This window comes from Myripristis murdjan, chromosome 3 (assembly GCF_902150065.1).
Source record: "Myripristis murdjan chromosome 3, fMyrMur1.1, whole genome shotgun sequence".
Taxonomy (NCBI): domain Eukaryota; kingdom Metazoa; phylum Chordata; class Actinopteri; order Holocentriformes; family Holocentridae; genus Myripristis; species Myripristis murdjan.
In genome coordinates this window covers 4066678-4089319 of record NC_043982.1, presented here as the reverse complement: position 1 = coordinate 4089319, position 22642 = coordinate 4066678, and the positions used below count along the sequence as shown (strand labels likewise).

Sequence of the window (22642 nt, the reverse complement as noted above, 5' to 3'; positions counted from 1 at the left end):
TGTACAATACCATGTATCAAATGTGAGCTAGTTCACATGACCTTTAATGTGGTGGCTGGGGCACTAACCTGTTAAATAAGATGCAGATGGAGGGATGGGAAACTCATTCAGGGACAACCACACTGGATCTTTCCACACTTGGCACCAATTTGGGCTCACATGCTGCTCCGTGTAATGTATTGTCCCTTCCTTCATTATACTTTCCTGGAGTCCAGGTAACATACTGTAATAGCAATGATCTGCATGTGTCTCTCAGGAGGATTCACAAAGACATTCCCACTTACAGTCTTTTTCATATGGTAAGCTCCTATTGGGAAATGGACATGGTGGCTATCCGACCAGCTTTGCACTGATCCTTGGACTCCTGGCATCAGCGGCGGGTCAAGAGGAAGTGAAGAAAGCCGGGACAGCTGGAGAAAGTGTCTGATCCTCAGCGAGATTACACAGAGATGGAGCCAAGAGCAGGAGTAATCCAATGCTCACTGTGCTACCTAACTTTATTTAATGTTATCTCCATCTGGTCTTTATGTAAAACTATAAAGCAGATGGTAATTTATCCACTCATACTGTTTCAGAGATTTAGCTACAGTATTTTCTCATGGAAATACAACTCTTCCCTCCTTTTTGGTTTTGGTCAGAGGGTGAAGGACACAGAGAATTTGATGATAAAGCAATCACTGCTCGATGATTCATTAAAGGTTGATCTCACTAGGCTTTCTGATTAACAGCTTTAACACATTCAAAGGTTAACTCTTTGAAACCTGGGCAAATTCTCTTGTTTTTTTTTTTTTTTTTTTTTTTTTTTTTTTTTTTTTTTTAAATATGAAAAAAGACAGTTTGTAAATTAACAAAACATACACTATATTACCAAAAGTATTCGCTCACCCATTCAAATGATCAGAATCAGGTGTCCTAATCACTTGGCCTGGCCACAGGTGTATAAAATCAAGCACTCAGGCATGCAGACTGTGAAACAAGACATTTGTGAAAGAATGGGCCGCTCTCAGGAGCTCAGTGAATTCCAGCGTGGAACTGTCATAGGATGCCACCTGTGCAACAAATCCAGTCGTGAAATTTCCTCGCTCCTAAATATTCCACAGTCAACTGTCAGCTCTATTATAACAAAATGGAAGCGTTTGGGAACAACAGCAACTCAGCCACGAAGTGGTAGGCCACGTAAAGTGACGGAGAGGGGTCAGCGGATGCTGAAGCGCATAGTGCAAAGAGGTCGCCGACTTTCTGCACAGTCAATTGCTACAGAGCTACAAACTTCATGTGACCTTCAGATTAGCCCAAGTACAGTACGCAGAGAGCTTCATGGAATGGGTTTCCATGGCCGAGCAGCTGCAGCCAAGCCACACATCACCAAGTGCAATGCAAAGCGTCGGATGCAATGGTGTAAAGCACGCCGCCACTGGCCTCTAGAGCAGTGGAGACGCGTTCTCTGGAGTGATGAATCACGCTTTTCCATCTGGCAATCTGATGGACGAGTCTGGGTTTGGAGGTTGCCAGGAGAACGGTACATTTCAGACTGCATTGTGCCGACTGTGAAATTTGGTGGAGGAGGAATTATGGTGTAGGGTTGTTTTTCAGGAGCTGGGCTTGGCCCCTTAGTTCCAGTGAAAGGAACTTTGAATGCTTCAGGATACCAAAACATTTTGGACAATTCCATGCTCCCAACCTTGTGGGAACAGTTTGGAGCGGGCCCCTTCCTCTTCCAACATGACTGTGCACCAGTGCACAAAGCAAGGTCCATAAAGACATGGATGACAGAGTCTGGTGTGGATGAACTTGACTGGCCTGCACAGAGTCCTGACCTGAACCCGATAGAACACCTTTGGGATGAATTAGAGCGGAGACTGAGAGCCAGGCCTTCTCGACCAACATCAGTGTGTGACCTCACCAATGCGCTTTTGGAAGAATGGTCAAAAATTCCTATAAACACTCTCCTCAACCTTGTGGACAGTCTTCCCAGAAGAGTTGAAGCTGTAATAGCTGCAAAAGGTGGACCGACATCATATTGAACTCTATGGGTTAGGAATGGGATGGCTCTTCAGTTCATAGTATGAGTAAAGGCAGGTGAGCGAATACTTTTGGTAATATAGTGTATGTGAAAAATTAGCCAAAAAGTAGCAAAAAAGGCAGCGTACAAGTACAAGAATATCACCATAAGATTAGCCTCCAAAAATAATAATGATAATAAAAAAAGAAAGAAATAGTCATTTTTATTAACAGGTTGAAATAAAACCTTCCAAAATAAAAGCCCACCCACAGGTGTCTTGGGTTTTAAAGGGTTCAAGAACTCAGTGTCGGCAGGTTTAGCACAGAGCTCCTGCAAAGAGAGCTGCATCTCTGTTAATCCTCCTTAACCAGTAATGGGTGTCATATTGCTCCCGATGGTACTCTGTATTAGCGATCCATTTATCAAGTGATAAGAAAAGAAAAACCATTAAATGTATTGCTCTTCAGACGTGACCACCTTTGGACCTGGTCTTGACTTGAACCCTAATCCTAACCCTTGCTCTGATGAACACATCTCCACTTGAGACACCCCCCCCAACACACACACACACACACACACACACACACACACACTCCTTCCCCATCTGTGGTTCTGTTGTCCCAACCTAACCTTGCCTAAACAGTTCCAGCATTATACCAGCCAGCAGAAAAGAGCTGTTGTGTCAGGCTTGGTGACTGTGCCTCTGTTTTCATTTGGACACACAAGCTCACCGGTGCTTGAACCTACACACACTCTCTTTCTCTCTCTCATTCTCCCTGTCTTTCTCTTAGGACGGGGGTGTGGAGGGTGTAGACTTCTGTTTTTATTCAGCCACACATACACACAAGGGGAGAGTGGGAGGAAATGACTTAATCATCCATGATTGTGGCAGTAAGCAGGCCAGTGTTGGACACAGTAGCTGAGGTTTGGGAAGGGGGGGGCTGTGGCCCTCCACAGGTAGGGTTCAGAAAACACTCATTTGTGCTTTGTCCACACTCAAGACTGGCCTCTTGTTGTGTACAACCAGAACTTATGAATAGATACTTGTTCTCATGGTCCACTTTTTACGTCTTCTAAACAGAGCAGGGTAATCAATACAAATTATCTGCTGCACTTGACTGTTGTTGCACCTCAGGATCCAAAGACTTCTTTCTTTTAGTTGAGACAGTCTGAGAAACGCCTACATTCGCTGTAGGCGTTTCTCAGAAAAAAAAAAGATATGTTGATCAGATGTTACTCTAATGCTTTTTTGTTTGCTGTGTTCAAGTGCTGCTGGGAAGGGCCAGCATCTGGGACCTCAGTCAAGTCAGCTGCCAACCAGCATTACACTCATGTGTTATTAAGTTGTTGGAAATTAAACCTGGAAGATACATGATAAACAAATATGAACTGTTTTGGATGCTGCTGTTTTTCAGCTGGAAAGCTGTTAAGTTTTAGTGAACGTTTGTATCGTCAGGGTCTCTCTTTTTTTTTTTTTACCCTCACAAGAACAAAATGTCTCTGAATTGTTGTGGCATAAATGTAGTCAAATGTAAATATGTAGGCATAAAATATAGTCTCTCAGCAGCAGCAGTTCCAAAATATATTGATATTGACCATTTAAACCACACATAAACAAACAAAAACAGAGAAGATTATGTCAATATAAAAAGCAACAAGTCCTAGTCCCTATTTTTTTTTTTTCTTGTTATTTTCCTATTTGAATTGGAATTGCAAATATCTGCATAGTAGCCTTGCACCAGGAACAACCTGATAGTAGTTTCACAAGTAATTGTACTTACATGAAAAAATGGGTACCAGGACTTCTTGTTTTCTTATCTCCGTTGGTCTGTTCACAAAATGTGTTATTTTTGGAGCTGTTTTGCTATGGAAGTGGATGGAGAGACACATAAAGTATTGTGAATTCGCAGCCCAGAGGGGCACAGAGCAACTAATGAGGCTTTTTGTGTTCTGTGTGGACTCACAGAAGCCCCAGGGAACTACACAACATTCTATTAAAGTTACATTTTGCTTTAATCTCTTAGAGGGCCAGATGGTGACCACCCTAAGGGACCATCATGCACCTGAAAGGTCATGGGTTTGATCCCCATAGCAACCACCATGATCTTGGCCAGTGTATTACACCCAGTAGTCGCTCAGTGCTTGTTGCTATGCACAAGAGTGTCAGGTAAAAGGCTCAAATGAAAACTCTGGGGAATGTCAGACCTGAGTAATCCACAATATTGAAATAGCCCCCCTGCCTCTTCTATTCTCCAGTGCACATGGGAGCTCTTCAGGATGAAATATTCCTTAAAATAAATCCTCCGTGTCTGACTCATGTCTGAGATGGGAGGTCCGGAGCTGAGGCGACGTGTGGGACCGGTAATGACACACTGCTGGCTTTGGGTGCTACCACTGCTGGGAGACTGGTGTGAAGAAAAATGGCATGTAATGCATGTATAGTTACAGAAGCCCTATGAGGAAAGAGGAGAAAAATGTCTCTTAGTGCAGGGGTTTTAAAACTCTTTCATATTCTAGACCCTTAAGTTGACTTTCAATCATTTGTGGACCTCCATTTGAAGTGATTTTGCCCTAAAGGGAACCTTATATGACATGAAATCATATTTTGGTTTCTTTTGTAGAGGAGTGGGGGGCATTTTACTCATGTTCTGGTAAGTTTTTGGTAATCATTCATTTCCAAGGGTTAAACTGTTAAGATGTCATTCTTGAACATTGACAAATCATGGTAAGATTAAACCAGAGAGAGGAAAGTGTTAAAATGATCTCTCGCAAATTTTCTGCAGTCTGGTTTTTCATGCATAAAACTGCAGTTCATTTTGCTGAGGACTGCCTGGAGGCCCATCAAGGACCCCCGGTAGTCCCCAGACCCCACTTTGAAAACCAATGCCTTAGTGGAGCCGATAAACAAGTGACATCTGATTTTTCTTTGTCTCCCATATTTATGTAAAAAGTGAAACCGGAATCCTTTAATTAAAAAAAACAAAAAAAAACAAAAAAAAAAGAAACAAATTGGCAGGGTCCCTATTCTATTTATTTATTTATTTATTTTTTGTTCTTCTATTAAAAAAAAAAAAAAAAAATACTGGAATCCTCCTTTAGTGCTTTTTCAGTTTACAGGCTGACAAGTAACAGATTTTTCCACTTTACTATCAGGATTTTACATTTGTGTGTTAATGTAAGAGACAGCAATTCTGTGTCTGTGGTTCTTTTTGCATTGGGCAGATTGAGGACAGTAGCTGTGGCTGAGGATGAGTGTGTGTCCGCTCCCAACCACACCGCGCGTTTCCCCACGCATTTTACTGTTTTCTCACACGTGCTGTGACTGTTTGAGTGATCTGAAGTGCACTTACCACAGCGCTGGATGCATATTGCCTGCAGAAAGCCCTTCATTCCAGGCTTGGTGTTGTGCAGATTGCTCCCGCTAAAGCTGTTTCCATTGTGCAGAAGATCACGAGTCAGCAAATACCCCTTTCAACATGACACAATAGATGGGGTTCTCATGTGTGTGAATGTGTGTGTTGATGTGAGCATGTGTCTGTGTGTGTGCATGGCTATATCTGTGCAGGGCATGTGTGCGTGAGTATGCATGCTTGTACTATCTGTGTAGGGCATGTGTGTGTGTGTGTGTGTGTGTTTTCTGAATCTGGCTCTGTTTTGTAGAGAAGGGTGTGTGCACCAGACCACACACACATGGCTGACTGTGTCGTTTGTCATGCAGATAATGGGGGGAAAGGTTTTTGCTGTAGCCTAAGCCATGTGGGTCCCTCTATGAGGGGAGTATCTCCTTCATTATGTTGATGTTTATCATAATCAGTTTTTTTTTTTTTTTTTTTTTTAACGTGTGTTGCTGAAAAGGCAAACCCCACCCTAAAACATTTTCACACTTACAATCAAGGGACAACACTGGTGATGTGTATTTCAGGGCCCGTGCTGTTGTTGGATAGCTGGCTAAATGTAGACAACCTGATGTCAAATCCAGATATTTCCTGCAGCTACAATGGAGTTTAATAGTAGAAAATGTTTCAGCGATCTAAAATCTTTCCATTTTGCACTTCAACAATCATACAGGGAGAAATCCATCATAGAAGAGGCACAGAGACCAGTCTTCCAATCCAAATGAGCACATAGGTCATTTGTTCCAACCCTCTAATTCGACCCCCAGGAACCTCTAATACGACCCAAAGGACCGTTTCCTGAGTGAGCGCTCATTGCTAAAAAATACTTGGTTAAGGTTAGGAAAGGTTCTGGGTTAAGGTTACCAAACATTAACTAAGCCTACCTAAACACAAACGCTGCTCTAACTTGTATTTGAACTCTGGTCGGCTGAGTGAAAGAAATGCTGACTGACCCAGCCGCCATCCCATCATCCTTAATACACAGACTTTGTCACTCCATTGATGCTACACCACAGTGTTGTTATGTACATGATCACTAGAGGTTACTTTAAAACATGACTACAGGTTGAAATAAGGTGATATACAAACAACCTATGGGGTCATTTTTTTGCCAGAGGACAGACTCATTTCTCCTCAACAGTAGCATTAAATAAACCAGAATGCAACGCAGCAGGAGACATGTTGTGTTTTGAGTAAGAGGCACAGTGCTTGACTTTGCCTTTACAGATGAAATGAGAAAATCCATAGCACTTGTCCTCCTCTTACAGTTCTATTATTCAAGTGCTAAACTGACTTTTTGGGAGTGTGACGCATCAGTGACAAGAGGATTGGTACCAAAATCATCTGTGTCATCAGTAGAGCTGAGCATTGCATAGCATTATCTGGTCCTTTATAAGAAAATACATGATGAAAGAAAACTTAACAACTTTAGACCCTCAGTGAAAAAAGACTCCCAGTCGTACATCTGTGGTGTTAAGCAGTCATTTCTTTTGTGTTTTTTTTTTTTAATCTTGCCCCCATCTTTATCTCCATATATGCACTCATTGCTGTTACTTTTAAGCAAAACTGAACGAGTAATTGAATTGTAGAGCGTTTGCTTGTGTAATGACGTGGACTTGACATGAGTCCACATGATGGTGAGATATCCTCCTTGCCCCCCTTGAACTACTGTATTCGTTACAAGTTGCTACTACCCAAGTACAGACACATGCAGGGAGACAGGACTAATGCAAGAGAATTTATTTTAGGATTTAGGCTTTAGGCTGAGCAGATCCAGAGATGTGGAGGTGTGTGAGTGCAGTGCAGGGCACACAGTCCAAGTGCTGGAGACAGGAGCAGACACAACTACACAGAGGAGAGAGCTGGGTCAGGAACATGGAAACTGCCAACAAGTAGAATAGCAAACTGGCAAAAAAAAAAAAAAAAAAAAAAAGGCTTGAAGTGTAAGTAACTGAGTGGTTGCAGAAACAGTGATCTGCAGCAGGCCTCTTCAGTGGTGTGGAGACAACAGCGTGACCGGCAGGTGTGCAGATAAGGAGATGCAGACCTGCCCTGCGTTCCAAATCACATACTTTTTACTTTTAGTATGTACTGCAGCTGCCCTTACAAAGTATGTAGTTTAGTATGAAATATGCATGCATATGCATATTATTGGGACACACTACATACATCGTCCCTGACCTCCGACCCTCTCGCTCACTTCCTCCGCCGTCCGTAGTGGCAAATTTGAATGTTGTTGTCAAAATGCCGCTGCTGTTTCATACTGCGCTGTCCTCTGTCATATTTATTATCCTCTGTCTTCCTTCCTTCCTTCCTCGCTTCTGCTGTCATTGAGCAAGTTTTGTGAGATATGTGCGTTTTGTTGTCGTCTAAATGTGGGCGTGGCCTGTACACGCAACTCAGTCAGTGCGACGTAACGTCCGCTGAACAAAGGATTGTGGGTCAGAATGGCCAGAGCAGCATACTGAAATCCATACTGCAAAATCTGACCGGATATAGTAGAACATCCTGGTACTCTTGGCATACTGCATCTGACATACTATGTATTGGGACATACTAAATCTTTTTTTTCCCTACTAAATAGTATGATAGTATGGGTATTGGAACGCAGGGCAGGTGTGCAGCGTGGAGAGCAGGCAGGGAGGTAGAGAGACATAAACAGGCAGCTGGTGTCATGAAGGAGGATCCTTACTGTATTTGGGTCTCTCTGTTCACTTCCATAGGAAAACAGCTCCCAAAATAACACTTTAAGCACATAAACAAACATGAAGATAGTGGATTACGCCAATGTAAATGAAACGGCTCTTATTTTATTTCCCTATTTGAATTGGAAAGTAGATCCGGCAGGGAGCACCTGCAGGAAATGTCTTCATAGTAACTTTTCAGCAGGAAGAAGCAACCTGGCGGCACTTTGACAAATAACTGTAATTACATGAAACAAATGGGTAGGAGGACTTGGTTGTTTTTCTATTGGCATAATCTGATTTGTTGGCATTTGTTTATGCTCTGCAAATGTTATTTCGGGGGCTGTGTTGTCGCACAATAGAAGTGAATAGAGAGATAGAAATACAGTATGGTGGATTATCAGCCCAGGGGTGCACAGAGCAACTTATTTCACCACCATGTAGACTCATGTAGCGCCAAAGTAACCCAATACTTTCAACTTTAAATATATACTTCAGGTAAATGCACCAAATGTATGATTGATTGGAAATGCCTGATCACTGCAAAGCACTAATAATACCTGTGTGCATGTCTAGGTGAGCTATCACTGCCAGCCCATGTCAGTCCATACACGAAGGTTCCCGAGGAGCCAGTGGAGAGCAGGGAGGCGGCTTACATCCAGCTGGAGTTACGCACCTTGGAGCAAGCCCTGCTGGCCACCTGTGTGGGTAGCATCGCTGAGCTCAGTAAGTATGCGTGTGTGTGTGTGTACCAGTTTGTCAAAGCAGCCACAGTCAGCTACTGTGCTTGTGTGTGTTTACTTAAACTGTGACCGGCGTCTGGCTTTTCGGGACAGATCATTATGGGCTGCCAGTTCCCCTTGGTTACATAACAACCTGGGGATTGTGTCCAGAAAACAAGGGCACCTTCACGTCCTCCCAGTGGCACTGCAGACCACCCCGCACCTCATTATCTGGACACTTATTAGAAAAAGAAAATATAAGGGCTGAGTACCTTTATTGTTTACAGCAGTTTATGTAGCAGTCCATGCACATTTATGTGGCCCTCTACAGATGGTGGCATACATTTGCCAACCATATTGCTATAAATTCCTAAACTAAGTTTTTAATTTTTTTTTTTTTTTTTTACCTTGTTTGTTAAATTCTGCATATTGCTGCTGAATGAAAATCCAGTTTAAACTAATGATATGGATTCTTCTAACCCTAACCCTGGCTTCAAAAAAAACCTGGTCTCTGAATAAAACAAAAATACATCTTTTCAGTGCAATATTTCAGACACAGTGTGAGAGATGCATTGTTTCATTTGTTTTCTTTTAAAATCCTCTTATGCACTTTTTTTTTTGTGTGTGTGTGTGTAAAATTCAGACTTGGTGTGAATAGGTCTGAACACTTAGACAACAAGGGGATTATAGCCACAACTGAAAAAGGAAGATTCTTCCTTTTTTATTCTTCATTTTTTGTGTGAGAGAAAACTTCTTGTTTTTAAAACAAAAACCCAGTTTAATCAGTCACCACCCCTGATTGCTTTACTGGTGTTTACACTCCACTGAACTGGAAGCAAACTAAAATTTACTCTGAATGGTAGGTTGAAACTACTGTCTGTGAATGAGGATGTGTGGGTGTTGTGGAGATTTTGAAACATCACCTTCAAATGCCCACGAGTGCTCTCATGGCGCCTACTCCTCCCACTGTCCCATCTTTTCTCCAGGCCCCTTCATGTCACTTTTTTTCAGAGAAAGGCCACATTTGAGGGTGTCCCATCCCTTTGAGTTTGACTGTATGTCCTGCAGGTGATCTGGTTTCTCGTGCGATGCGCCACATGCAGCGTTTACGCAGTGTGAGCCCCTCCATCAGCCCTGCTCGCTCGGGGAGTCAGCTGTCGGTATCCTGGGCCCCGGACGCCCTCCGCACGCTCTACTACTTCCTGTCCAGTCCACAGATGGAGTCCCTGGAGAACCCCAACCTGGAGCCTGCTACCATGACGCTCAGCAAGGAGAGGTATGAGTGTGTGTGTGCATGGTGTATTCCCCATGATGTGTTGTGTGTCACTGGGACAAAATCATAGCCCCCACAAAAACCGGGCAAATTTAGGCATATGGAATAAAGATAGGGTTAAGGTTAGCATTAGGGTTAGGGAACCATGAGTTGGTAACGCAAAGGATGTAGAGAATGAATGTTAGTCAATACAATATCTCCACAAAGATAGTAATACCAACATGTGTGCACCTGTGTGTGTGCATCATGTTTATGCTGTCTGAGATATATCAAGGTTTACATGTAGCACTTTGACATCAACAAATTATATGGGGACCTATAACAAGATATGGTCAATATATTTTGAGATATTGTTATGCTTAGTATACAAAAAAGGCTGTTGTTAAGAGGATTAGCTTCCTCGCCCTGCTACTACATTGCATTTTTCATTATGTGCCACTGGGCTGGATGTGGAGGGACATCTGCTGGGTTGCTTTACAGCACAACACAGGAAGTGGGCGCTGTTCTTCTGCTAGAAACTGAAGCTGTCAGAGTTTCTAGGACAGGCAGGTGATGGCAGGAGTGACAGGCTGATGGCAAAATTACTGCCAGCAAGTTAAAGAAGCAACAGGGTTTATGGAAAATGTGGTTTTCATTTGGAGAAACACTGGCAGTCCATTTGTTCACAGTAATTATACTAAGCTATGAAAAGTAATTTGTAAAGGATACATGTACCACCTTTAACAAGCACAAGCATCAAGTTGCTATACATTAGTGTCAATAAGACTTATGTTGATTTGGTGCTTTCTTAGTGAAACTTCCTGGCAAGGCAGGAGGTCTGGCTGTAGTTTACACTGACAGCATTTTAACTCTCCTCCCCCCAGGCCCTTCCTGCTCCTCCCTCCGCTCATGGAGTGGATCAGGGTCGCCCTGGTTCACGCCGAGCATCGCCGCAGCCTGTTGGTGGACAGCGATGACATCAGACAGGCAGCCAGACAGCTCCTCCCTGGGTTGGATTGTGAGCCCAGACAGCTGAAGTAAGAGGCGGAAAAGTGTTCTGACCGTGTGCTTAGTAATGATCAACATTAAATATTTAGCTAATACTGTCTTAGTGACACACTTTAGATGTAGATCGCTGCAGTAAATATCCATCTCTGCGGAAAACCAATCCCTGTGGCTTTTGCTTGTAAGTAACAGCCAATGCTGTGCTCGCTGGACCCGATTTCCAGCAGTGCTTAATTATCACCACTAGGAGGCTCCAGTGGAGTTCTGCATCAATCCCAGCAATGTTTAATGTTGCACTAGGAGGCTCCCCAATGATTTCTGGAAAAATCAGTCAGTGCGTTAGTGAGTGACATACCAGTGTCTAGGCCTCTCCTGTCAGTGGGTAGTTCGCTGTCCATTCCATGCACCTTGGTAGTGAGTAAAATTGTGTCAGAATACCATTCTACCTGTCCTTTCCCCCCACAGGTCAGAGTGCTGTTTCCACTCGTTTAAGTGTCTGGATGCGGAGGCCGCTTCAGCCAAGTTCCAGCTGGACCTCGGCTTCAGGATGCTCTCCTGTGGCCGAGCTGACCTGGTCAGCCAGGCCACACAGCTTCTGGGAGCCGAAGGGGTCAATACTATGGATGATCAGGTGAGTGTGACATAGTGCACAGGGACTGTTAGGATTTATTTACACAAAGTGGTCTGAGTTCCTCACTGGTAGTGTTACTCCTGTGTCAAACAGAAGTGAGCAGGAGTGCATGAGGCCACAACAAAATGGTCAAAATATGTTGCATCCATCCACAACAGGAAACAATATATTTTTTGTACCTGCGATGCCTTATCTCTGACCATGGGGACTTTCCATAGGAGCTCAGACTATGTCCCTGTAGTGGGCTCAATACATGGTACATGGACAAGCCAGTATCTATGAAATGCTTCATCTCCCATGTGCACATGAATAAATTTCACGTTCAATGAGTGCTGGTTGGTAGTGGCTAAATACCACTGTCACCATGCGTCATATATGCTTGGAGTCCTGCTGTCATAACTACACAAATTTCTGAACTGTCTTGGTGCCTTAGGTATCCACACTCTTGAGGGCATGTCAGTCAAGTGGAGGGTCACAACACAGTACAAGCAGTCTACTAAAGGTGTTGCATCTACATTTGTCCTCAGGGCATGACTCCACTGATGTACGCCTCCTCAGCAGGAGATGAGGCGTTGGTCCAGATGCTAATAGATGGTGGAGCTAACCTGGACCTGCAGGTAAACACAGCAGCACGCTTGGTTGTGGCACTCTTTTCATTGCTGAGTGTTTTTGTCACTGAGATGACTGAAGTCTATATGTGTCTCTGTGTCTCCCAGGTCCCAGGCTGCTCCCCCAAACACCCATCGGTGTACCCTGGCAGTCGACACTGGGTGGGCCTGACATTCGCTGTGCTGCACGGTCACCTCTCTGTGGCTCAGGTTAGATCTCCCTGTGGAACAGTCCAAACTTTACGACACTGGCTGCCATAATTATTTATGATTTATAAGGCATCTTCAGAAAATCCAGTGTGATACTAAATAGTTGGTTGGTTTCCACAAAATGAGCAAATAATACTTACACCTTTACCTTCACCTTCAACAACTGAAGTTCAATTTCTGATTCATGACAACAAGAAACAGAACATTATAAGGTGGCTGTTTCAATTTCAAAATTTAAAATTATATTGTATTAATTAGATTAAATTTTGATTATATGCAGTGAAAACTTTAGCACCCCTGCATGATTTGCAAAATTGTTTGTTGCAGTGTTTTCATGACAAACAGTTGCAAATGGCGTGTGCAATTGACATGATTGCATTTCAGAGTTCATACTTATTTTATGCAGTACAATGTAGAGTCATGTGACTCCGTGTTGTACAAAATCTGACTTGATGAACATCCTCCCCCTGTGCTGGCAGCTGCTCCTGGAGGCAGGCGCTGATGTGGAGGGAGGAGCCCTGACGGACGGCCAGGAGAGCTGGGCTGAGACTCCGCTCCAGCTGGCCTCTGCTGCAGGTGGACATACAGCTCAAACCTACAGAGTGGTGACAAATTAAAGGAAAAACCTGCATAAATAAGAAGCGTATAGTGGTGTCTTCCAGGATGACAACGCCCCTCATCCACAGGGCATGAGGGTTCACTGAGTGCTTTGATGAAAGTGATTTTGGACCTACATGTTAGAGAGCACTGTCCACCACCATCAAAACACCAAAACACCAAAAAAAAATCTTTTGTGAAAACAGAGCTCCATCCCTCCAGTAGAGCTCCAGAGAGAATCTATGTCCAGGAGCAGTTTTGCAATGCATTTTTTGTTGGTTTTTCCTTCAATTTGTCACCCATCTGTATTTGGACATTTGTTTGTTTTGTTTACAGTTTGGTTCAGCATGGCTACAGCATATGCATGCTTGTAAGGTATGAAGACAGTATTATTTGAGTGTCTGAGCCTAGCCAACTTTCAACATGTCATATTCCGTGTTTGTTTGGGCTGCCAACCCCTGTGATTTAATGTTACATTACAATGCTGTAATTATGTCCAAGAATTCTCTGTATACGTCTGTTTCGGAGTTAAAAAAAAAAAAAAATACTTACATAAAATACAAATACATTCAAAATAATATTGTATAAATATATTATGAAATATTAGAATAATTTTAATATATGTTAACTCTGTGAAACCCATTAGCTCAGGAGCAGGTGTTTATTTGGGCATGTTTTATTGAACTCTCTGAACAAAATTCAAACCTATTTTTAAAAAATCTCTCCTTTCACCAATGAAGATGTATTTTTTTTTTTTTTTTTTTTGTTAGAAGCACAGACGCTTATCAAAAAAAAAAAGTGTCAAAAAATGTTTAATAATTTTTGGACAAAGAAAATATTTCATATAAGAAAAAATAACAACATATAAATGGAAGAAAACGTATTAAAAATGGAAAAGATTAAAAATAAACACAAATGATAAAATACATTTAAAAAAAAATATGACCTTGTTTACCAGTTTACTTTGAGGATAGCTACACATTTTGAATATGTATTCTGAATGTGAAGCAATATCTCATAACCACATAAATCACCTTTTGTCTAACCAGGTGACTACGAAATGGTGAGCCTGCTGCTCACCCATGGAGCCGACCCCCTGCTCAGAGTGCATCATGGGAATTCTCTGACACCCCCGCTGTACGAGGACATGAACTGCTTCAGCTACGCTGCAGCGCATGGCCACAGGTGGGCGCTAGAGCATCCCTGCTGTCAGCTCAACTCCATCTCTCCAGCAGCCCCAGTAGCCACAGTGTCAAGCCTGCATTTTGTAGTAATGTTGAGCAAACATACAGGGAGAAATCCACTGCAGGCAGGCAGAGACAGCAACTTCTCCAACTGCAATAACCTTAGTTGTATTTTTCTTGGAATTTGTATTTATGGTATAAACCAAATGCTCCTATGTGGGGAAAAATAACAAAAACAAGAGCAGCCAGAGACAACGACCTCCACCACACTGCACAATCCCCACATCAACATAACACACCGAGCTGCATCTTTCTGCCGTGCTTCCAGATATTGGTAAAAATGTGGATTTTGTGCTTTGGGTGACCTTGACCTTTGACCTAGATGCTCCAAACTTGAATCAGCTCATCCTTTTTGACTTTTCTTGCTAACAGACAAACAAACAAATAAAACAAAGAAAGAAAACAAACAGAGGCAAAAACATGACCTCCATCCGCCACTGGTGGAGGAAGTAAAAAAAAAAAAAAGAAAAAGTCATCCTGTATATATGCTGGAGGATGTACTGTAGGCCTACATGTTTTTTGCAACTTAAATGTGTATTTACACATACATTTTAATTTTTTTTTTTTTTTTGTCAAATAACCTATTGAACAAAGCGGTTATAAATAGTTTTTCCTGCTCCAGTAATCACGAATGTACTCATTCATGTGCTTTACTGGTCTTGTTCACCAGTGCTTGAGGAAGGACCTTCAACATCCAACTGAATGTCCAATATCAAGCTAACTTCACTCCAGTTTCATACAACCCACGGCTGAATACCAGAAGTTCATTGCCTTTCCCCAGAGTGTGTGAAAAGGCATTCTGGGAAATGTAGGCCATCATCAACTGAAGTAGAAGCAAGCAAAGCATTTTGAGGGAGTCATTAATGATGTTAATTACAACACTTTATAACAAAATCACCCCACAGATTAATGTTGTGTATTTTTGTCATTAATATTAAGAACCTTAGGTCTGGACATGTTTTCATTTACTGTGTCATCATGTGGGCCTTGTGAAGCCCTGTGATACTGTAACTATACTATGTAAATAATCTCGACTTGATTTAATATGTAATAATGTTAAAGGATCATGCAGGTGATTGTGATGTTTGGCCAGTTTGCTACAATTTAGCGACATTTTTTTCTGTAGCTAAAAAAGTCGTCAACATTCATGAACCACAAATCTGATAACTGCCTGTGTAAAGCCAGATGTTTCCTGGGAACTATTTTCTGGCAGAGGGATCATTTCACTCTAAAATCCGACTGCTTGTGTTGAAGTACACGAAGTACATTTTATAGATAATAGACTAAACATGCAAAATAACTGTTATGGTCCATTAAGAGAATCCTAAGGTAGGTTTTTCTTCAAATCTATCCATCCAACTGTCCGTTTCCATCCATGTTTATCCATTGTCATGGGGGCCAGAGACACGTCACCAGTCCATCACAGGACAAATACACATACAAACACACCATTCACACCACACCTATGGAAATTTAGAGTTCACCTGACCTGCTTCTGTTTGGACATGACAAACAAAAGCCCTTCGTCAGCCATCCTCTGCTCTGCTGCAGGAACGTCCTGAGGAGGCTCCTGCTGCAGCCCCGGCAGAGGAAGGAGGACATCCTCTCTCTGGAGGAGATCCTGGCTGAGGGAGTGGAGGAGGAGCAGACACACAAGGCCAGCACTCCCAAACAGTCTGCTGCCCCTCGCCCCCCAAGTGCTGGTCCCAGCCTTTGTAAAGCCAGGATGAAAGCTCTCCAGCAGGCAGCCTATTACAGTGCTGAGCACGGGTACCTTGATGTGACCATGGAGCTAAGAATGATGGGTAAGCATGTCGTAAAGCTCTGCACTACAAACCCCAAGAGCAGCAAGGGTTTGGTGTAGCCTCTCACACTAGAAAGGCTGGTGGCTTTGGGGTGTCTTAGAAAAGGCCAACAGGCTGTCCAATTAATATTTCCTTGCATGATTCTGAAATTTCAACAGCACTGTTTTATACAGAAAGTGTCTCTAGGAGTCAAAGAGGATGTAAATTTGAGAGCCAAAATTCAAAACATCTGAGATCAAGTTAAAATAAAGAAGTTTAATATTTCTATCAACCTCCAGGATTAGCTGGAGTTTTTTTTCCCCTCTCCCACTAAGTAAAAAGTGTCAAGAAAACGCTAAAAAGACATCTTTTCTGTACCCCCAGAAGACGTCTTCAGATTGGCCAGAATGAAAGTTTTTAATACGTCTTTCCTGGAAGTTGTTACACCGTCATCTCTGAACCTTCAGTAGACGTTGTAAAGTTTCTGAAAAAAAAATTTAAAATATGCTTGCCACCCTTGTGACCGCGTGGACATACGCTTACCTGCCAGCCATATGCTGTTTGTAAGTTGTGTAGGGTTGTTGTCGTTGCTTAGGCGGGGAGTCGAACCCTAGTCTCCTGCATGGCATTTATCGTCTATCGGTTTTCTGGACACTTTTTGCTCAGTGGGTTCCTTTATCTTTTGCCTGTCCTTGGTCAGTGGTGGTGGTTTGAGTTTTGTGCCTTAATTCTAAAGTTAAAAGCAGCCATCAGTTGTCCACGACTTGGCCTCTGAAGTGGTAAAACACTAAAACTGCTTTCTGCTGTTAGCCTTTGCATGTCATCCATCACACATATGGTCTGGTCTGATAGTGCCTTTTTCAGTTTTGAGGAATAAAAAGTCCTTTGAGTCTAGCACCAAAGGGATGTGATGTTGCTGCCTTGTGTTGCATGCATGCTCTAAGTCCTCAGGATACAGCATCTGCCTTGTTCCAACTGTATCCCTGAACCTGGCAGGTGTTCCATGGAGGCTCCATGTGTGGCTGGAGTGCCTCCAGAGGGCCCAGCAGCTGTCCAGGGACGAAGTCACCCTCTCTCTCCTCAATGAGTTTCCCTCTATGAAGACAGAGGACTACAGCCAGGAGCTCCTCTCCACAGGCATACCACTCATGTTCAGCATGCTTGTAACCAGCAAGGTACAAATACCCCTCTGTGTCTTTGTGTGCGCGTTGTCTGACAGTCATTTATCACTCAGTAACTGCAGTGGCCTCCACATTAAACACTGTCACACACTCTTATGTCCGACTGAGGGTGCTTTCACACCATGCACGCTCTGAGAACTTCATCACAACTCTGCAGTGTTTCTTCCCTTAACTTCATTTGGTCAGGGGAGAGCAATTCCATTCAAACTGGCACTGGTGGCACAAAACAATTTCACCGAGACAAATGTGTCCCAATCCCCAACAAGACAACTGTGGTGCAGTTTATTAGGAAGAGGGAAATTAATGTGCCAACTACAGGAAATGACCCCAAAATGCACGGACTTATGTGTATGAAGAGATGGGCGCGGCATCTGATAGCCAGCAGTTGCTCATGCTTAGAACATTTTGCATAGTAAAATGAACTGAGGGCAAACTGTGGTCTGAACTGATGCTTATGTTCAGCTGTTTTTTTATGTGCTTTACAGCAAACTAGAACTGTAGTAGAGTGTTGGGTTGAATAGTTACTGAATGTGAGTCCACATTCAGTTAAAAAAAATAACACTTTGAGCACAAAATAACACTCCCAAAATAACACTTTGAGCACATAGCCTTCTCTAACAAAGCAGATTGCACCAGTGTACAAAACAACACAGTCCAGTACGCGTTTTTTGTGTAATTATGATTACTATATGTGGGTACAAGGTGATTATGTCCTGCAGACACGACCTGCTGGATCTACTTTCCAGTTCAAATAGGAAAGTAACAAGAGAAGAACTGTTTGATTTCCTTATAATACCAGGATTTGTTGGATCAACATGACACCTGCTGGCTCAAGGGATTATAATGGATGGTTTTATTAAACTTGTGCAATCCATTTTTCATGCCGTCTATTTCCTCTGTAGGACTATGTGATAACCAAGAGGCTAGCGTCTGTGTTTTCCCACTGCTATGGCCGCACTCCTGTTCCTCCTGTCCCATCCATGGATGTCAGTTTGTCTACACATCTAGGTAACATACACTTCAACGCTTTTGTCATGTGAAAACCTTGTTAATCCAGTTTTGGCTGAGGGATTACATGATTCTTTTGGGATTGAGAAAAGGTTTAGAAATCCCACTAGATGAACACAAAGGTTCATGGTGGTCAAGCTGAAAACAAGGCTGTTTTGACCAGAAGACTTTTGGAGTGTGTGCATGGCGACGTGCACCAACATCAGCCACTGGGCAATCATGTGACTGTCACCTTTGATTTTCATTATCACTCTGCCCGTTTCCTCAGATGTTCATTTCCTGAATAATCAAGAGATGTCAGATGTAACATTCATGGTAGAAGGGCGGCCGTTCTTCTCCCATCGGGTGCTCCTGATGTCAGCCTCTGAGAGGTGAGACCTCTGTTCTTTGATTTGAGCATATGCAAATGATGACTGGCATCAATATCTGCTTACATGTTTTTTAAAGGCTAGTTCACCCATTTTGAAAAAAAAAATATATTATTGCATTTGCCCTCTAGTTGTTTCTGGTGGTGTGATCCTCCTTTCATCTTTACCATTAGCCTCCTTTCCCCTGTTTTTTTTTTTTTTTTCTTTTATGCTGTGCGGGCAGTGCATTTTACATTATTTTATTCTATTAAAATTATAATTGTATTATTACTTTATTTTATTTTTATTTTATTATTTTATTTTAATATTTTTTTTATATATTTTATTTATTCTATCCTATTATTTTTTATTATTTTTTTATTATTATTATTATTATTATTATTATTATTATTTACTTTATCTGATTGTATTTTAATTGATCTTATTTTATTTTATCATGTTATCCTACTGTGTTTTTTTTTTTTTTTTTACCTTTTTATTCTGCTTTTGTTGTGTTATTTTGTGGTGTTTTATCTTGCTGTGCAGCACTTTGGAAAACCTTGGGTTTGTTAAATTGTGCTATATAAATAAAGTGGATTGGATTGGATTGGATTGGTTAACAGTCCACTCAAAAAAAAAAAAAAAAAAAGGTTTAGCATCACTTTACAGGTGTTGATTTCTGAAACTGTACATATGACTACCTACCTACTATACCTGCCAGCCATCATTATAAATGAGGGCCAGAACAGAAGGAGCACAACAGACTGCACAAAAAAATAGTTCCACTGTCTTTTTTTTTTTTTTAATGGTCAACATTTTTATATCACTGAGGGCTATAAAAATTCTGATGCACATCATCTTCAAGCCTAAACTTTATTTAACAAATTGAGTGGATTAAGGCAGTAATTTTTAAAAATGTCAGTAATGTTAGCACTCAGTAACAATGAGAGGAAGATAGCACCACTAATGTCCTACAGAACAGCCGGGGGGAGAGAAATATTTTCACATTTTTCTAAATGGGTGAACTGTCCCTTTAAGTCTGTGCCAGTTGTCCAGCTTCCTGTGGTGTCAGGGCTCATTTTCATCTCTTCATTAGGAGCCTTTTGCCACCATTCATCCCTGTACAGTATGAAAAACAACTTCCACACAGTCAGATACTCCATCCAAGTAAACATGAAGCTGTCATTTGATTGGTCGAAACTAGCTTTCTCATTTCATTACAGTAAGTTGAGTGTTTTCATATCAGTGCTGCATTACATCACTCTCCACTTCCGGCCAATCAGCTGACACCCACAGAAAGAAATGAAAGCTCCAGGAAACAATCACCCAAAAACATGGTGCTTCATAAGCTTTGCTGTCAAATTCATGTCTTTGTACTTAGGCTACCTTTATTAGACAGGACAGCAGCTCATTTCTGTGCTGAGGTTTGATTTTTAAAAGCGATATTAACCAAATATATGTTTAAAAATCTGATAACTTCCAGCATGCACTGCAAAATAATTGAAGGAAATATGAACTAGATGTAGACAGAAGTAGAGGCTGTAGTTATTTTGTGGCCCGTGTGTCTAATCAAAGTGGATATTGTGGTATATTGTTTCTTCCCATCAGGTTTCGGTGCATGCTCGGCGACTCCCCTGACAACATCATCCACATCAGCAACATGAACTACAGCACATTCCAGGTGGGACGTGACCTTTAACCTCAAACTGTAGTACCATGCAGAGTCAAGCTACACTTTGGATTCAGCGCAAGAAAGGTGGTATTGATATTTCAACGCTTAAGTGTGTGCCTTTCCCCGCAGATGATGATGAAGTCTCTGTACTGTGGAGGAACAGAGGGAGTCACCGTGTCACGCTCTGATGCCATGGAGGTGAAGTCGTGTGCCTGTTGCGTAGCCAATACAACACTAGGTGGAGTCTGCTACACTGTTCAGTGGATTCAATTAAATCTGTTGTTTTCTAGTTACTGCCGGTGTCCAGTTTCTTCCAGCTGAAGGGGCTCCAGAGGTGCTGTGAGATGCAGCTGTCAAGAAGCCTGACTCTGGATTGTGCTGTTAACACCTACCTGACTGCTAAGGTAAAAACAAAAGCAACATGGTGCCTGCACTGCCATATGAAAACCTTGCGCCGTCAAACTGATGATTTTATGTTCTTATATGACCCAAAGGATTATATGCTCCTCTTTGACAGTAAACAGATTTTGATTAGTTATTTAAAAAAAAAAAAAAGGGGGAAAGAGGCTGAAAGCTATTTAGTGTCTCACAAGAAAACAAGAGAGACAAATACACTGCAAAAACTCAAAATCTTACCAAGATAATTTGTCTTATTTCAAGTCAAAAATGTCTTATTTCTAGTCAAAATATCTCATTACACTTAAAATAAGACATGATCACCTCAGAAGTAACTTGTTTTTAGTCAATTGTTAGACAATTTGCTTGTTTCATTGTCAAAATTTGTTTCTTGTTTCTAGCTAATTTTCACTTATTTCAAGTGAATTTTCACTTTTTCCACTGGCAAATTTTGCCAATGAAGCAAGCAAAATTTCACTTGTTTCAAGTGAATTTTTACTTGAAACAAGTGAAATTGTCTAAAAACAATTGACTTCTGCGGTGATCATGTCTTATTTTAAGTGTAATGAGATATTTTGACTAGAAATAAGACATTTTTGACTTGAAATAAGACAAATAATCTTGGTAAGATTTTGTGTTTTTGCAGTGTAGACAAAAAATCATAATAAACAAGTCTTCAAATAAATTTGTGTAGTAGAAATGCTTGTTTTTTTCTGTCCTATTATTCATAGATTATCATAGATTCATAGATATCATAGATGACTTGCTGCTTTATGGGCTCAGAAAGTTCTCCAATATCTCTTGAGCTGATAAAACTCTGTACAACGGAATAGTATAACCTCAGAACTGCACCGTCATCAATCCAAAAACAAGGCTGAAAACTAGGAATGGCTGAATTGATACTGCAGGATTGATACTTTGATTTTCAAGTATTACTCATTTAGTGCAGATTCCTGTAAAAAAGTATTGATGATAATATTATAATAATACAAAATGTAGTTGCACCATCATTACCGTACTGCACTATATTAATACTGTGATGTAAGAATCGAGTGCAATTCATTTGTTGGGAAGGAATGGCCAAATGCCTGTCTGCAACGTATGACAATTATGTACTAGGGTAATGGTGTGTGTGTGTGTGTGTGTGTGTAGCACCACGGAGCGTCTGAACTACGGAGATTTTGTGAAGGATTCTTCCTCCAGAACATGGAGCAGCTCCTGCAGAGAGAGGACTTCCACCGCCTCCTCCTAGGAGGGCTGGGCCAGGATCAGCTCTTCCCACAGATGGACACCTGCGCTGGGCCAGGACAGCACCAGCTGCACCCCGTCCTCCTGTGGGATCTGGAGGCCGCACTGGTCCACAGACTTTACACGCTCTACCCCTCGTGTCGAGAGTAAAGGCACAGCCATAGCTACCGTTGTCGTTGACTTGCATCAGCATTAAAAACTGAAAACTGAAATGTATGGGAATACTAGCCATATATCCCCACATAAGTCTTAGTAGTGAGATCACGTTAGTGTAGATCATAGATGAAGAATACATTGCGAAAAATGTCCTTCTTAATCTTATCAAATTTTTCAAAATGAGTGAACTATGCATTGAAGTTGGACATTTTTGGCAGTTTGCACAGAGTTAAGGAAGCCATCCTAGTGGGTGTATATTCTCAGCAGCGGTGTGTAGGGAATTTCACCTTAATATGTAAAAAAAAAAAAAAAAAAAAAAAAAGAGTGTACATATTTTTGTGAATAAACATCTTACCCAAACTGCTCAGGAACGTCTGCATCAAACCAGCCTCACAGATGTCTCAACACAGCTCCAAAGTCAACAGATTTATTTCCTTTAGCACTGAAGTTGTTCACAGTAACATCACAAGGGAATACATTGCCAGTGGTTATCCTGCTCA

At 41.7% G+C, this 22642-nt stretch overlaps 1 protein-coding gene across 2 annotated transcripts in view; it reads left to right on the top strand.

Annotated features, from left to right (window-relative positions):
* Positions 1–22423, top strand: part of LOC115356915 (ankyrin repeat and BTB/POZ domain-containing protein 2-like) — a 28220-nt gene extending 5797 nt beyond the window's left edge. The window contains exons 1-17 of one of the 2 annotated variants that reach the window (XM_030048212.1): positions 8112–8342; positions 8658–8807; positions 9872–10079; positions 10940–11092; positions 11526–11691; positions 12219–12308; positions 12408–12509; positions 12989–13085; positions 14156–14291; positions 15902–16155; positions 17131–17309; positions 18218–18323; positions 18592–18694; positions 20279–20351; positions 20472–20540; positions 20633–20746; positions 21891–22423. In XM_030048212.1, the coding sequence (XP_029904072.1) occupies positions 8330–8342; positions 8658–8807; positions 9872–10079; positions 10940–11092; positions 11526–11691; positions 12219–12308; positions 12408–12509; positions 12989–13085; positions 14156–14291; positions 15902–16155; positions 17131–17309; positions 18218–18323; positions 18592–18694; positions 20279–20351; positions 20472–20540; positions 20633–20746; positions 21891–22136 (2259 nt within the window). In that variant the 5' untranslated portion in view covers positions 8112–8329 and the 3' untranslated portion in view covers positions 22137–22423. Of the gene's footprint in view, positions 1–8111; positions 8343–8657; positions 8808–9871; positions 10080–10939; positions 11093–11525; positions 11692–12218; positions 12309–12407; positions 12510–12988; positions 13086–14155; positions 14292–15901; positions 16156–17130; positions 17310–18217; positions 18324–18591; positions 18695–20278; positions 20352–20471; positions 20541–20632; positions 20747–21890 lie in introns of those variants that run through there. The other variant, XM_030048210.1, reaches the window with a different exon arrangement.
* Positions 22424–22642: the final 219 nt, after the last annotated feature.